Raw genomic sequence first — 13,209 nt, forward strand, 5'->3', positions numbered from 1 at the left:
ATGTTTATATATATATATATATATTTTTTTTAATTTTTATATTTAATATATAAAAAGTTCGTTTTGGGCCGTGTTAAGAAAAATTTTCGTCGTGCGTGCGCGTGCGTGTTTCTAAAAGTTAATTTCGTGGCCGTGTCGTGTCGGGCCGAAAATAGCCGGCCCGTGCCCATCTCTACTTTGCACTGTATGTTACATACTTTGCACCAACCTAATATAGCCTTTTTACCCTGCGGGTACAGGGTATAAAAAACCTACACTACTCGTATATTAATTTTTGAAGTTATGAAAACCGTAACAAATAACCACAAACACATAAGTAGATATGCTGATTCCCCTGATTCAAGTGGAAAAAAACATTGGCTCAAGTCAAATTTCAAACATTTCCTTAGCATTTATTTTAAGTCCATTACTATTAAAGAACAATTAATTTAAATTTTTCATAAACACGAAATGCTGTGAAATATATTATACATTTTATTATATGTATTTTGTTTAATTATATGTTTTCATAAAACTTGTATGCCGTTGAGAATTTGATGTTTTAAAAACATTTTATTCATTTTTTGCTTTGCGATTTCATATGTGAAAAACATACATATGTATATAAGTACTATATTATTTGGTTTTCATTTTTAACTGCTCTGTCTGTCTGCCGGGCTGGCTGTATTTATAAATAGCTACGCATATAAAATTGTGTAAGGGACATTCGAGCAGATATAAATTATTGTTGGCTTGTTGATTCAACTTCGATCTTATTTTTCGACTCCTCGTACCATTTGTCCGTGTGACATTTTGATATGTAATGGCTACGATAATCAATTTTTAAGTTTTATAAATTCTGTATCTGTTTATCATTCAATAGCTGATCTATTATAGTTGTGTTTCGCAACTTTGTCAATTATTTGGTACGATAAAATAAAATTGACAGCACCATAAGAAATTTAAAATAAAAAGTTAGATACATTACGATTCCTTACTACATGTAAGAATCATAACTCAGCTATTTAGAAATAATAGTAAATTCAGTATGTTTTCTGTAATGCAAATCAGGTAGTGAAGCATTATTTGTATTGCGAAACTATTTTAATTATTTTGAATGCGTCTTGTCTCTTTCTTAGAAAATGTGTACCTATGTATACCTATTTTTCACTTAAGAAATTAATTTGTTTTTTCATCTTTGAAATTTATATATGCATACAAGTACATTTTTGATTGATGTTAAATACATATGTACGCAGGGTGTTCAATTCGGGAACGAGCAAGCGGCTTGTTAAAACTATCGTTGCCTTAGCATACTGCTATAGACGTAACAATATTAATACTTTAACATGCTTATTTAAGTAGTCCGATGAATTTTTGTAAATTATGTATACAATATGTTTGTTAAACATATTACTGCTTACCCACGGAAAGTTGAAAGTTTACATGTATACGTATATGAACTTATGCGCTTAAGTTACATTCTTTGTTAAAAGAAACTTTCATTTGAAAACATCAGGTTTTGCTTGTACTGTTCAGTAGAATTGCATTTAAATTTTACTTCTATCTTTAAATATATATATATGCTGGAAAAATTAAACCATCGTACAAACATATGTATATGTGTGTATGTTGCTCAAAAAATGTTTCCAAATACTTTACATGCGGGCTGCTATTGGCACAATTATGTACTTACAATTGACAATCGTCTAAAATTATAAAAAAACAAAACACATTAAAACTAAAAATCATTTATTCAAAGTCAAACTACTAAAAACACAAACAAACGATTGTGTGGAAAATACAAAATTGTATACATAAGCAAATAAGGAAAACAAAATTGAAACAATAAAAATAATAGCTTAAAGAACTTTGTGATTCCTTGAATTGCTAGGTTACTGTTAACAAAGGACTGTCCATTACAGATGTATAAACATTTATCATAAAAAATAGGTTTATGTACATAACATATGTAATGTTTCTAATAATTTCAACAGGATACATGAAAAAATGGGAAAGTGGCAAATAAAAAAGACATCTATCGGAATAAATCAGTCAATGAAGTAAATGAGAGGTGAACTATCCTACTATATAGACTTATATTAATTTTATTGGCGGCAAGAGCAGTTTACGTTTCAAAACCATTTGAGCACGATCTGGCTAATAAGTCGATTTTAAGACGTAAATTGAAATTGGCCGGCACACATCGTCTAAGTATTTGCTTATAGTTTGTTCTTTTAGCTTAGAACGATTAATATGTATGAACATGTTTGTCTGGGTATGTGTGTGTCTATTTGCATGCATGGATAAAGACGACTTTACAAAACTATAAGACTACGATACATTTCAAAATGTATGCACATATAAAAGCTGCATTAATCGAAACTTAAACTAAAAGCTGCCTTCGATTGGCGACAATGAGCGCAAAATCATCAAAAACATCAATCACTAAATCACAGCTCTTTACTTTCATTTAAGGGCTGTGATTTAGTACCTTTTCTATAAACAATTTGTGGATTCTTTTGCATCGTTAATATTTGTATGATTTTTAATCAGCAGCTGCGTAGTCGGGTACTTGTTCATTTGGGAGAACCGTTCCATAACACACGATGACGAGAGACGTGCCTCAGCATCATGATCCCAGCACTCCTCCATGGTGTCACAGAATATACTCAGACCCTATACATAAAGAAAGAGTTATTACACAGCGGTAGACAGAAAATTGAATTTATGCGTACCGGGTGTGAGCGCCATGAGTTTAATAGACGCGGCCTCAACTTCTTCATCACAACGCTCTCCTGCACTTCATCAAGGGTCGGACGCTGACCGAGCTACAAAAGAGAAGGAATACTGTGAAATTGTGCCACAAAAAAGAAGTTGCTAACGCAATTATCTTAACGAACTAGCAGGAATCCCGCAATGTGAGTTTGTCCAAAGTATACACTGGTTGGAATCATAAAAAAAATCTTTATTACTAACCTCGGCTTCAAATGGTAACTGAAAATCGCCCACCGGTCCGACGACATCACAGCGCGAAACCATTTCCCACAAGACCAAACCACAGGCATAGACATCGATGCGCAGAAAAGCATCGCGATTAAAATTGATAGCGCCCTCGAGAACTTCAGGCGCCATGTAGCGACGCGTGCCCACCTGTCCGTGTGTGTCACCGCATGGCTTTCCCGGCTGAAATATCATGGCTAAGCCGAAGTCGGCTATACAAGCGGTCAAATCTCCCTTTAGCAATACATTCTTCGACTTGAAATCACGATGCGCAATTGATGGTTTAAGACCCTCTGTTCTGCTGGCTGGTATCTCTTCATGCAAGTGAGCTAAACCGTTCGCCATAGACTCTGCAATGCGACATAGCTCCACCCAACTTATGGTATGAGATTTAAGATAGTCACAAAGTGAGCCATTATGCTGGTATGCTGATATAAGCCAGTATTCAGGCTTATCCAAGTGCTTTTCGTGGCCCAGGAACTCCAAAATGTTCGGGTGACGCATGCGTGGTAGCTTGTAGATTTCGTTTTCCGTGGTCCACGACTCCTTTTCTTGCATGCGAAATACCTTTACGGCCACATCCTGACCATGTAGCTTTGCCTGCCACACATCACCAAAGCGTCCGCTCGCCTTTTTCTCCAGCAATTGTATTGGACGATTGCTGAGCAGCGGAGAAGAATTTGTTATTTCTGCCTCATGCTGCGAAAAATTATGATACATTTTGTTCATGTTTTTGGATAGTTGTGCTTTTTACAAAAACTTACAGTTGGTATCTCATTGAAATGCGCCTGCTTGCGGCGTCTGTAGAAGATTAACGCCCCTATAAGAAAGATCGCACAAACGGTAGAAACTATGCTACCGATAATAATATATATCATATTGTTATTGTCCTGCGTCTTCTCTTTCGGCACTGCAAAGAATATTGAATACACATAAAATTAAAAACTGAAACAGCTGGATATGGTAGGAAAAATAACCAATTTAATTAACACTATCCTACTCAAAATACAGAGATTGCGCTATCGCTAATAGATTTGAGCACACTAAGAGGTTTTCTCAATAAAATGCATATTTCGGAAATAGAACGGATCTATCGTTATGAAAATATCACTTATATAACACAACGCCTTTAAATTTCGGCAATCCCATGTAAACACATACCTACAGGTTAACAGCATCTCAAGTGGCACCTGTAGTTTGAAACTGGGGTCGCATACATGTTAACCTGGCATATACATACATACATGCATACATACATATTTACATACATACATACTTACGTACTCATAGAGTAGGCAAAACGAAAAAACGAAAGTTCGCCCCCAATTCCTTTTTTCTGCCTTTTTCCCTTGTCGACATAACGGCGAGGTAAGCACAAAAACAAAACAACAAAGTGCACCGTACAAAAGGCATATGCAAATAAGGCAAGCATCGCAAAGGAAACGCCAGCAACACCCCATTAAACGTCGCGCCAAGCCGACTATTGAATACCCTGCACATGCTCTCCTCCCAACCACAGCCTTTTAACTAATATAAACTGGGTTGTACCAATTACTCCGAATGCAGCAATACGATATAATTAACTGTTCGAGATTACTACGAGACCCCTACTATAAAAATGGCAAGCTTGGTAAACAAAAATGTTATTTTACTAAGTAGGATTTACTTATAGTTCTGATTCAAAACTTTTCGGCGTTTATACAGACGAACTCCTGTGTGTACCACGCTTAAATACCTTCCCACTTTTTAGTATGCTCCTTCCACCTTCTGATAGGGATATTAAAAGAAATATTTAAAAAACAGGACTAGGTGGAAATGTGCAAAATGTATGCGCAGCCATGGAAGCACAGCCAGGTACTGAAATTGAAACACATGCAGCACTTGGCACTGCTGGTGATGGTGCCGCATTCGCCTAGTTGCTGTTGTTGCAACATCGGCAGGCATCGTCGGCAGCTCACGTCGGGAGTTCGTTAACACCAAAAACGCAGCTAGGGCCGAGTGGCGAAGGGATGGCCTGCTGCCATCAGCATCGCGAGTGCCTAAGTTGGTGATCCCCCATGCACATGCACATACACACAAACGAATATTTGTATATATATATATATGTATATATATATATATATTTATATATATATATATATATATATATATATATATATATATATATATGTATCAACAACAACCCTTAGATGCTCTGGGCGCAAGTTGAAGATGTAATGAAAGGAGGGAAGCAAATAGTAGAACAAAATTCAATGAAAAATTACCAAATAGGAAAAGCCTAAATTGAGGTTAACTCGAGCAAGAGTAGGGAATACTGGTTACCTTGCGTTGTTGCCTCCGTTGTGGTTGGAATATACTTCTGATCCGTGTTGCATAGCGAGCTCTTGCAGCAACAAAAGTGAATCCCGTTTTGGCGTGGTTTTTCGCCAGTAACGCACTCGGTCTGATTGCATTCGTGCATGTCCGTGAAGCAGCCCTTCATTTTGATTTTGGACTCACCTGCAGGTAGCCCCAAAGACGACACAAAAAAACAATCAAGAGAGTTGGAGATTTTGTGCGTGGACGACCACTTTTAAAACATACCTGTTAGAGCGTCGGAGGTCCACAGTACATAGCAGCTGGGATGCTTGTCTCCCTCGACCGGGCAACGCTTAATCGTTGTGGTACAACCATGGGGCACACTACTGCAATTCTTCTCGTCGTAGTGCATACAGTTAATGTTGTGCCCCTCGGGTAGGATGGCGCCATTGGTGTGCAGCAGCAGGCTACCTGATGTCGAAAAGAAATGGGACGAGAAAATACACCCACATGAGCACGCATTGTATAAATATACATTGTACAAAGGAAGGTTAAGCAGGGACATGCAAATATGTATAAGTTTGTTTAATTTGGGTAAGTGGGCTGGTCGATGGTGGTGCGCGCGGTGGATTTCTTTGTAAGCATATCACATTCTCGAACCGACCGAGCGACCATTCCACCAAACGAGCCAGCACCAATAGGCTTATGCTGCCTAGCCCAGGGATTGCGAGTGTTGCCATTGAAAGCAAAATGCAATGGGCCAATGATACCTGCTGTCCCTTCTGTCCTAAACAGCACACAGCGCATACATCCCCATTTCGTTCTCAGACTAAACAAAAGTAGCTCCATTGGCCAACGTTGTTGAACTGCATTCGAACAGACACAGGGCCAATGCATTCTACGCATTCTCTCGAATCTACGTTAATGAGTGTAAGTCTAGTAGAACATCTATAATTTATAAGTCATGTAGTATACTACAAAAAATAAACTTGTCCTTCCTAGGGCGTAGACCAACCAAGTTTAGTTTTCCCAGCTATCATACTTTCCGAGAACCTGATGTTCGTACACACAGACACACCGATATGATGTCAAATATATTTATTTTATTTTTGGAGGTACACACCGACTCCTTCTATGTGTTTCGAATTTCAAAATGTACGGTATTGAATACAAAAATATTCCCTTTTTTTGTTTTTGCTTTTTTTTTGCAGTTGGTAAAGGGTATTTAAGAGATAGTTGAAATTTCTCAACAAGTAGCAAATTACTTTGCCGTCTGTCCGACCGTATGATCACCTAGATCTGAGACACTATACAAGCTAAAGACACCAAATTTTGCACAAAGATGCCTTATGTGTGTACGCTATACGAGTTTGTTTTATTTTTCCGCCCACTTCCCCCTATGGGAGTTTTTCCGTAACGCCATTCGTATAATCACCTATATCTCGAAGACTATAAGACCTACGGACACCAAATTTTAGTCCAAGATGCCTTATGTGAATACTCAGAAAATGTGTATTTTGGAATTTCCCTTTCTCCCCCCCCCCCCCCCCCCCCCCTTCTCCCATGCAAATCGCGATGTTCTCTAACTCCCGTAATACTTGGAACTTCGAACTAAAATTTTGCAAATACCAACAGTTAGCAATTATATGTCCGTATGCCAAGTTTCATCAAGACCGAATTAACAAAAGTTATAGCCATAAATATATTTGCTGCTCCAGCGCTGCCCGCGGCTGTTGTTGATGTTGCTGTTTGGTTGACTGCTAACATGTTTACACAGACACGAATATATGCGCATAGGCATATGTACATACACTCACACAGACGCAATTGCTATGTATGTGCAATTATACACCCTTTAAGTTAGTACGAATACCAAAAGAGGTAAAATCACTCCAAAATTTTTTTTTTAATTCTCTTACTTTTTTTAATCTCTATAATTATTCTAAACATATGTACAGAGTATTTCAAAGTCGGGACACCCGACTTTAGCTTTTTTACTGGTTTTTTATTCGGATATTATTTATTATTATTATTATTTTATATTATTATTATTTTATATTATTATTATTTTATATTATTATTATTTTATATTATTATTATTTTATTTATATTATTTTTTATGAGTGATTTCCTGCCCATACCACGGGTTTGACCGAGACAACTAATTAACAACGTTTACTTGATTAGTAAAAACAAGTAAAAACGCTCAAGGATCAAGAAGGTACAAGAGCAAGAATTACCAAACTTGGTATCCAGGTTCCCCTAAGCCCTAGGCAGGTCAAATTTATTTTTTTATTCTGATACACCCCCCACACCCCCACTCCCCCACAATTCGTGTATTTTTTATAACTTCCGTAATTCTTGGAATTTTGAAATCAGTTTTAGTAGTTACGTCCAGTTAGTGCTTATGTGTCCGTATGCCAAGTTTCATCATTATAGGTCAATTCTGGAGAAAGTTATAGCCATAAATAAAATCGCTGCCCATGCTCTGCTTCCAGCGATGCCCGCAGCTATTGTTGTTGTTGCTGCTTTGGTTCAACTTTGTGCTGCATACATACACGCATATAAACACGCATAGACACTTGATGTAAATGTATAACTGTACATAAACATGTCTTCTATGTATGTATTAAATAAATTTTCTTAATATATGTTTAATAAATTAATTAAATTTTTTTTAATAATTTAATTTTTTTTTTTTTTGGGAGAGTACAGGCTATTTTTCTGTCGAGCTTGCTCGACTGTTGCGTTCTCTCTTGTTTTTATTCGCCTATGCTATTAAGACATCCCTCAATATATCGACATACTTCTCCCAAGTCACAATTCTCTCGATGCGGAATATGAGACCAAGTCCGTTTCATGAGAAACACTCTGAAATATTTATTTTTCCTCGACCATACTTGACGACAGTTGCACACACTTTGGATAAAGATTTACTACTTTTTTGCTTCGCATATATTTTCTACCAAGTCGGTTTATAATTATTTCATCAGTCCGGACTAAATATTTCCATTTGTTAAAAATTCAATCAACATGGGTTCCAGCGTCGTCGCCTTTGCGCAATTGTCACCATTTGCGCGATGCGTAAGTTTCGCCGATGGACCCAAGTCTTAACCAAACGACCAGCGACCGCATCTTAAGATATTGTTGCATCGTTTTGATACCAAAATTCAAGCTGGATGTCTACAGATCCCCTACGAGGATCCAAACAACCTTGCTATCCTTGTGCTTCGATGTTTTGCGTGGTCTCTTTTTGCGTGGAATATTTTCTATTGTGTCATACTTTTGAAAATGCTTACGATCATTGAAAACCATCTTTTTTAAGTAACTTAGGAATGTTGATATTGCCTGATAGGACATGCCAGGGTCCTGAAGCCCAAAATTGTTTTACATAGGGCCGGGGCACATCTTTTACCTTTTTCCATGATTGATTATATTTTCTATTGACCAAATTTGATTAAAATGCGTTCTCAGAACCATAATCTACAAAAACTTACTTGATTTGTATACAAATATACCAAAATTGCAAACATTTCAACATTTTTTGAAATCGTTGCTAATTAGCTGGCACGGCAGAAAAAATCACACAACTCCAAAATCGAAATTAATAATTGAACGTTGCCGCGCTTATTAAAACTGCGACACATTTATAAAAAGGAATAGTTAAAGAAGATATACATAAGTGGTGATTAGGTACCGTTAGATCAACTGTAGTTATTATGAGAGTCGAAGAATCCCTTCAATTCTAGTCGTTGTTAATTAGTTGTCAACAGCTGTATGTGTCCGTATGCCAAGTTTCAGTACGATAGGTTAATTATGAAGAAAGTTATGGCCATAAATATATTCTCTGACGAAGCTCTGCCCGCAGCTGTTGTTGTTGTTGCTGCGTAACGGCGTTACTCCCTATAGGGAGTGTAAGGGAAGGTACAGAGTATAAAATTCAAAAAATTACAATCAATCTACTATAGACTGCTAGTCCCTACGCAACACGAGTTTATTTTCTCTCCATTTAAAACTAGTATCAGGCCGAACGCAAAATACCATTTGCATAGTTATTAAAAAATAAATAGAAAAGAAGTTGATTCTAACAATTTCACCCCGAGCGTCTCCTCTAGAAAACCGGAGACTACATATATTTACTTACATGATTGTATGTATGTACATACATACTTATATGCATATGTAAGTAATTGTGATAGCAAAGTAGGCGCACAACAGTAAACATTACGCCCATTAGGAAAGGATGAGTTTAAAATAGCGGTGTTGGGAAAGAAATCAACAATGCAGAGAAAACAAAAGAGTCACAGGAATGCGCCCATAGCATATAGGGCTGACCAACTACTAGTGTTAGTGGCCAATACCATAATATATTCTCTCATAGAAATACGGTCTACAAAATGAAACATTCAAAAATAGTAGAAGTCGAAACATTGATAAATGTATGCAATGAACACAAAGTAGTGACATACACATAAAAATAGTAGTAGTATGTGAATGAGATAAAGCAGTTTCTGGTATAAGTAGGCGTAAAAACTACAAAGCACGCGCAGAGAGTAATGCACACACATGTACTTATTATACATACCCATTATGAGCTGCACCATTAGATAAAACTCAAAATCGTATTTGGACATTCCTGTGAACGATCTGTAACTTGTTTACCAATACACAATTCAATTTATACGTAACAGTGCACGCGCGTCAGATTACGGAGTTTTACTTTATTTTGGCACACAAATGCAGCTCGGTTTTATCAATTCTTTCTCTTAGCATTTACGACATACTTTTAACTTAAAGGTGGACTGCGATTGCACTAAAGACTGCACTTTTAACTTAAACACTATTGTTATAAATATGCATGTACATACATACTTTTGTATGTATTTTATTTCTCGCAGCTCTGGAGCTGGCTGCAGCGATGCGGACCACACGCTTTTTTTATGAGCATTTTCTTCTTATGCGTTTGCCACAATCACTTATTTTTTATCACATTGTAATTGAAGATTGCTGAATAGCGTTTTTACGTAGCAATTTAATAATTTGATTTCCTGACTTAATTCTCAAAGAATAAATGGTGCCTACAATAAAACTCAATGCGCAATTATATCGATATCAGTACATCGATATAAAAAAAATATGGTAGAAAGAACAACCGGGTTCGACCATCAGGTAGCACCAGCGTTAGTGGTGTGTACGTTGTATTTTTTGTTCGCTTTAAAATTTGCTGTCTAGTACCGTACATAAACTATGCACCAGCACATTTTAAGAATGAAATTAGAAACACCGAACAAATTCACAACAATTTTTAGTTTCAGCAACTCGCCATCAAACTCTTGTAACAACTAGTGCCGATTTTTGGCTAGTATTTATTGATGCTGCCAGATCGGCAATACATAAAAGGGGCTTCGGAACTTTACCGAAATTCAAATAACAAACAAACATTTTTGTTTATTGCCTGCAGTGTTATTTCGTAGCACGTTTTCCTACCTTTTTCTATTTGCCTGCTGAGTATTTCGACATTCTGATATCGAAGGTCAAAAGATACCGAAAAATGTAACCCAATTTGGTTGATACTGACCATAACATATATTTTTAAATGGCTGCTCATAAACAAAACCAGGTAGAAGAATGAAAAATGGCGTGGTACGCGAAAGCACCTAAGCAATCCATAAATTAACTGCTGCTTGGGATTCCACATTTTATACACAAGTCAAAAGCGTTCAGTCTTCTATTTCAGCTTTGATCTGGTTCAAACTAGATTTTGTATAAACAAAAATGTACCTCAGCTATTTTGCATAACTAACTTAACAATGAATATTACTTTACAAACTAATAAATCAATTAACTCTGGTTTCCAGCAACATAATATATAATTTTGATTTTCAAAAAGAACAATAATATTACAGTTAAAATCGAATGTCCTCATGGTAGGTTTCATGTTGTTATTAGGTCAACTCTTTACCCTTTTCTTATCTGCTGTATTGTTCGAAATCCGACGTCAATTTGTACATAAGAAAATGCTTATTAAAAATTAAAAAAAGTTTCAAAGTTAATAAATTTGTTATTGTATTTATTTATTTGTTTATTGTACTTCTTTTTTTAACGTGGGTAGTGGGAATCTTGCTAAAATTCGAATAAGATTATCTATGTATAGGAAATCTAACCGATAAACCTACAGTGCGTTCTCCGGCCTCAAATAATATAGTAATATTTTAGAACTTCTTAAGAATTTTAGTTTCTAACGGACAAGATAATGCATGGATGTGGAAAGAAAATGGAGTGCGGCACACAGGATCAGCCATTCTATTTATAAATTTAGGTGTGGAATTTATTTAAAACAAAGAAAGGTCAAGAAGATATACTGAGATGCACCAATTGTATTGAACTATTAGCATTCCATGATAGAAAACCTATTATCATTCACCACAATAAAAAGAAGAACCCATTTTATCAGTGTAGTACGCACCTCAACAAAAAAGTTTCAGAAATTTCTCCGTTGAAACAACCGATGAAACGTATAATATGATTTTTAATTTATTTCCTTGCATTGAGAACGGTAATCGAATACATGCAATCGATTTCAATTTTGTCACGACTGCGATAAACGCAATTAAATCGCTTAAAATGGTTCTTCCAGAATAGCAAAATAAGAATTATTTAAAAGTCTATGTATTATTATATAGCAACGAAATATTGATTTTACCTAGAAAAAGAAAAAGACCCTTCACATATGGATAGTAGTTAAGGAACAAACTATGTATATTTGTTATTTTAAATTCGCCAGGCCTTTGCTACTCGGGATTTCCCTGAGTTCATATGAGTAATTTTTTTGTCATTAAATTTAATTCTTTCAGTTATTATTATTTTGATTAGTATTAAACTATTTGCCGCTGCACTACCTTCTTTGTGTGGTAGTGTTGCCGAAAATAGTATTTTGGAACCATAAGTGATCTGTGATCCACATATTTTGGTATTTTATCACTTGCTATACATCAAACGTTTGAGTAGTCGCTTTTCGTAGAAAGTACCTAATCATTTCGCACATCTCTATTTTAAAGGTAAGACGCCAATAATAGCAGTTGAACTGTAATTGTAAGAAGTCTGACTTTTCTTTCAATTCATTGCCTAATTCCTAGCAACTTAAACAAGCTTCGCTTCAAAAGATTTGAAAACACATACATAATATTAAAACCCTTTATCATTTTGAGTATATTTAACTTTTTTGTTATTGTTTTACATAGTAACCGGAAACTTAACTGAAACAATATGACTGGCCGTGGTAAAGGTGGAAAAGGCTTGGGTAAAGGTGGCGCTAAGCGTCATCGCAAGGTGTTGCGTGATAATATCCAGGGAATAACTAAGCCTGCTATTCGCCGCTTGGCTCGTCGCGGTGGCGTCAAGCGCATTTCGGGCTTGATTTATGAAGAAACCCGTGGCGTCTTGAAGGCAAGTACACACAATTTTGTAAAAATTCTCAAACAATAATTATGCTGTTGGCAAACAGGTTTTCTTGGAAAACGTCATTCGCGATGCTGTTACCTACACTGAGCACGCCAAGCGCAAGACGGTCACTGCTATGGACGTTGTCTACGCCTTGAAACGCCAGGGACGCACTTTGTACGGATTCGGCGGTTAAATTCCCCCATTGGGTCCTCAAGTATATATCTCAACGCGCAGCGCCTGCAAAATTATGCATATACACATATATGAGTATTTTTAATCTTTTCACTTATATCACACCTACTGGAAACTAAATCATAAACATATTTGATGAAATTAAACCTCCATAATTCCAAAATTATGGCACACATAAGTGCATATCTAACGTACGTATGCATATACGTGTATAACTTCTATATTGGAATACGTAGAACAAATGTTGAATTTCACATACTAACTTAAAAATAAACCATTTCCTGAAGGCGCAAA

The 13,209-nt window shown here is 36.2% G+C and overlaps 2 protein-coding genes across 2 annotated transcripts; one reads left to right on the top strand and one right to left on the bottom strand.

Moving 5' to 3' along the window:
• Positions 1–1,770: 1,770 nt before the first annotated feature.
• On the bottom strand, positions 1,771–10,337 carry LOC115625134 (activin receptor type-2B). The gene is made up of 7 exons (XM_030520053.1): positions 9,866–10,337; positions 5,566–5,751; positions 5,305–5,481; positions 3,747–3,892; positions 2,959–3,681; positions 2,718–2,810; positions 1,771–2,658 (listed from the first exon to the last, which is right to left on the bottom strand). The coding sequence occupies exons 1-7, from the start codon at positions 9,912–9,914 to the stop codon at positions 2,479–2,481; spliced, it is 1,554 nt and encodes a 517-aa protein (XP_030375913.1). The 5' UTR covers positions 9,915–10,337; the 3' UTR covers positions 1,771–2,478.
• A 2,005-nt stretch (positions 10,338–12,342) lies between these two features.
• LOC115625114 (histone H4) lies at positions 12,343–13,209 on the top strand. The gene is made up of 3 exons (XM_030520020.1): positions 12,343–12,372; positions 12,522–12,726; positions 12,785–13,209. The coding sequence occupies exons 2-3, from the start codon at positions 12,547–12,549 to the stop codon at positions 12,914–12,916; spliced, it is 312 nt and encodes a 103-aa protein (XP_030375880.1). The 5' UTR covers positions 12,343–12,372; positions 12,522–12,546; the 3' UTR covers positions 12,917–13,209.

The sequence above is a fragment of the Scaptodrosophila lebanonensis genome, unplaced genomic scaffold, assembly GCF_003285725.1.
Source record: "Scaptodrosophila lebanonensis strain 11010-0011.00,11010-0021.00 unplaced genomic scaffold, SlebRS2 tig00000072-arrow-pilon, whole genome shotgun sequence".
Taxonomy (NCBI): domain Eukaryota; kingdom Metazoa; phylum Arthropoda; class Insecta; order Diptera; family Drosophilidae; genus Scaptodrosophila; species Scaptodrosophila lebanonensis.

Bases quoted from the DNA above. Each gene is read 5' to 3' on its own strand.
- LOC115625134 (XM_030520053.1), bottom strand. From the start codon at position 9,914: ATGTCCAAATACGATTTTGAGTTTTATCTAATGGTGCAGCTCATAATG. The intron at 5,752-9,865 runs GTATGTATAATA...TTTCGACATCAG, and splicing joins AATGGTGCAGCTCATAATGG to GTAGCCTGCTGCTGCACACC. The intron at 2,811-2,958 runs GTTAGTAATAAA...TCTCTTTTGTAG, and splicing joins AGTTACCATTTGAAGCCGAG to CTCGGTCAGCGTCCGACCCT.
- LOC115625114 (XM_030520020.1), top strand. From the start codon at position 12,547: ATGACTGGCCGTGGTAAAGGTGGAAAAGGCTTGGGTAAAGGTGGCGCT. The intron at 12,727-12,784 runs GCAAGTACACAC...GTTGGCAAACAG, and splicing joins AAACCCGTGGCGTCTTGAAG to GTTTTCTTGGAAAACGTCAT.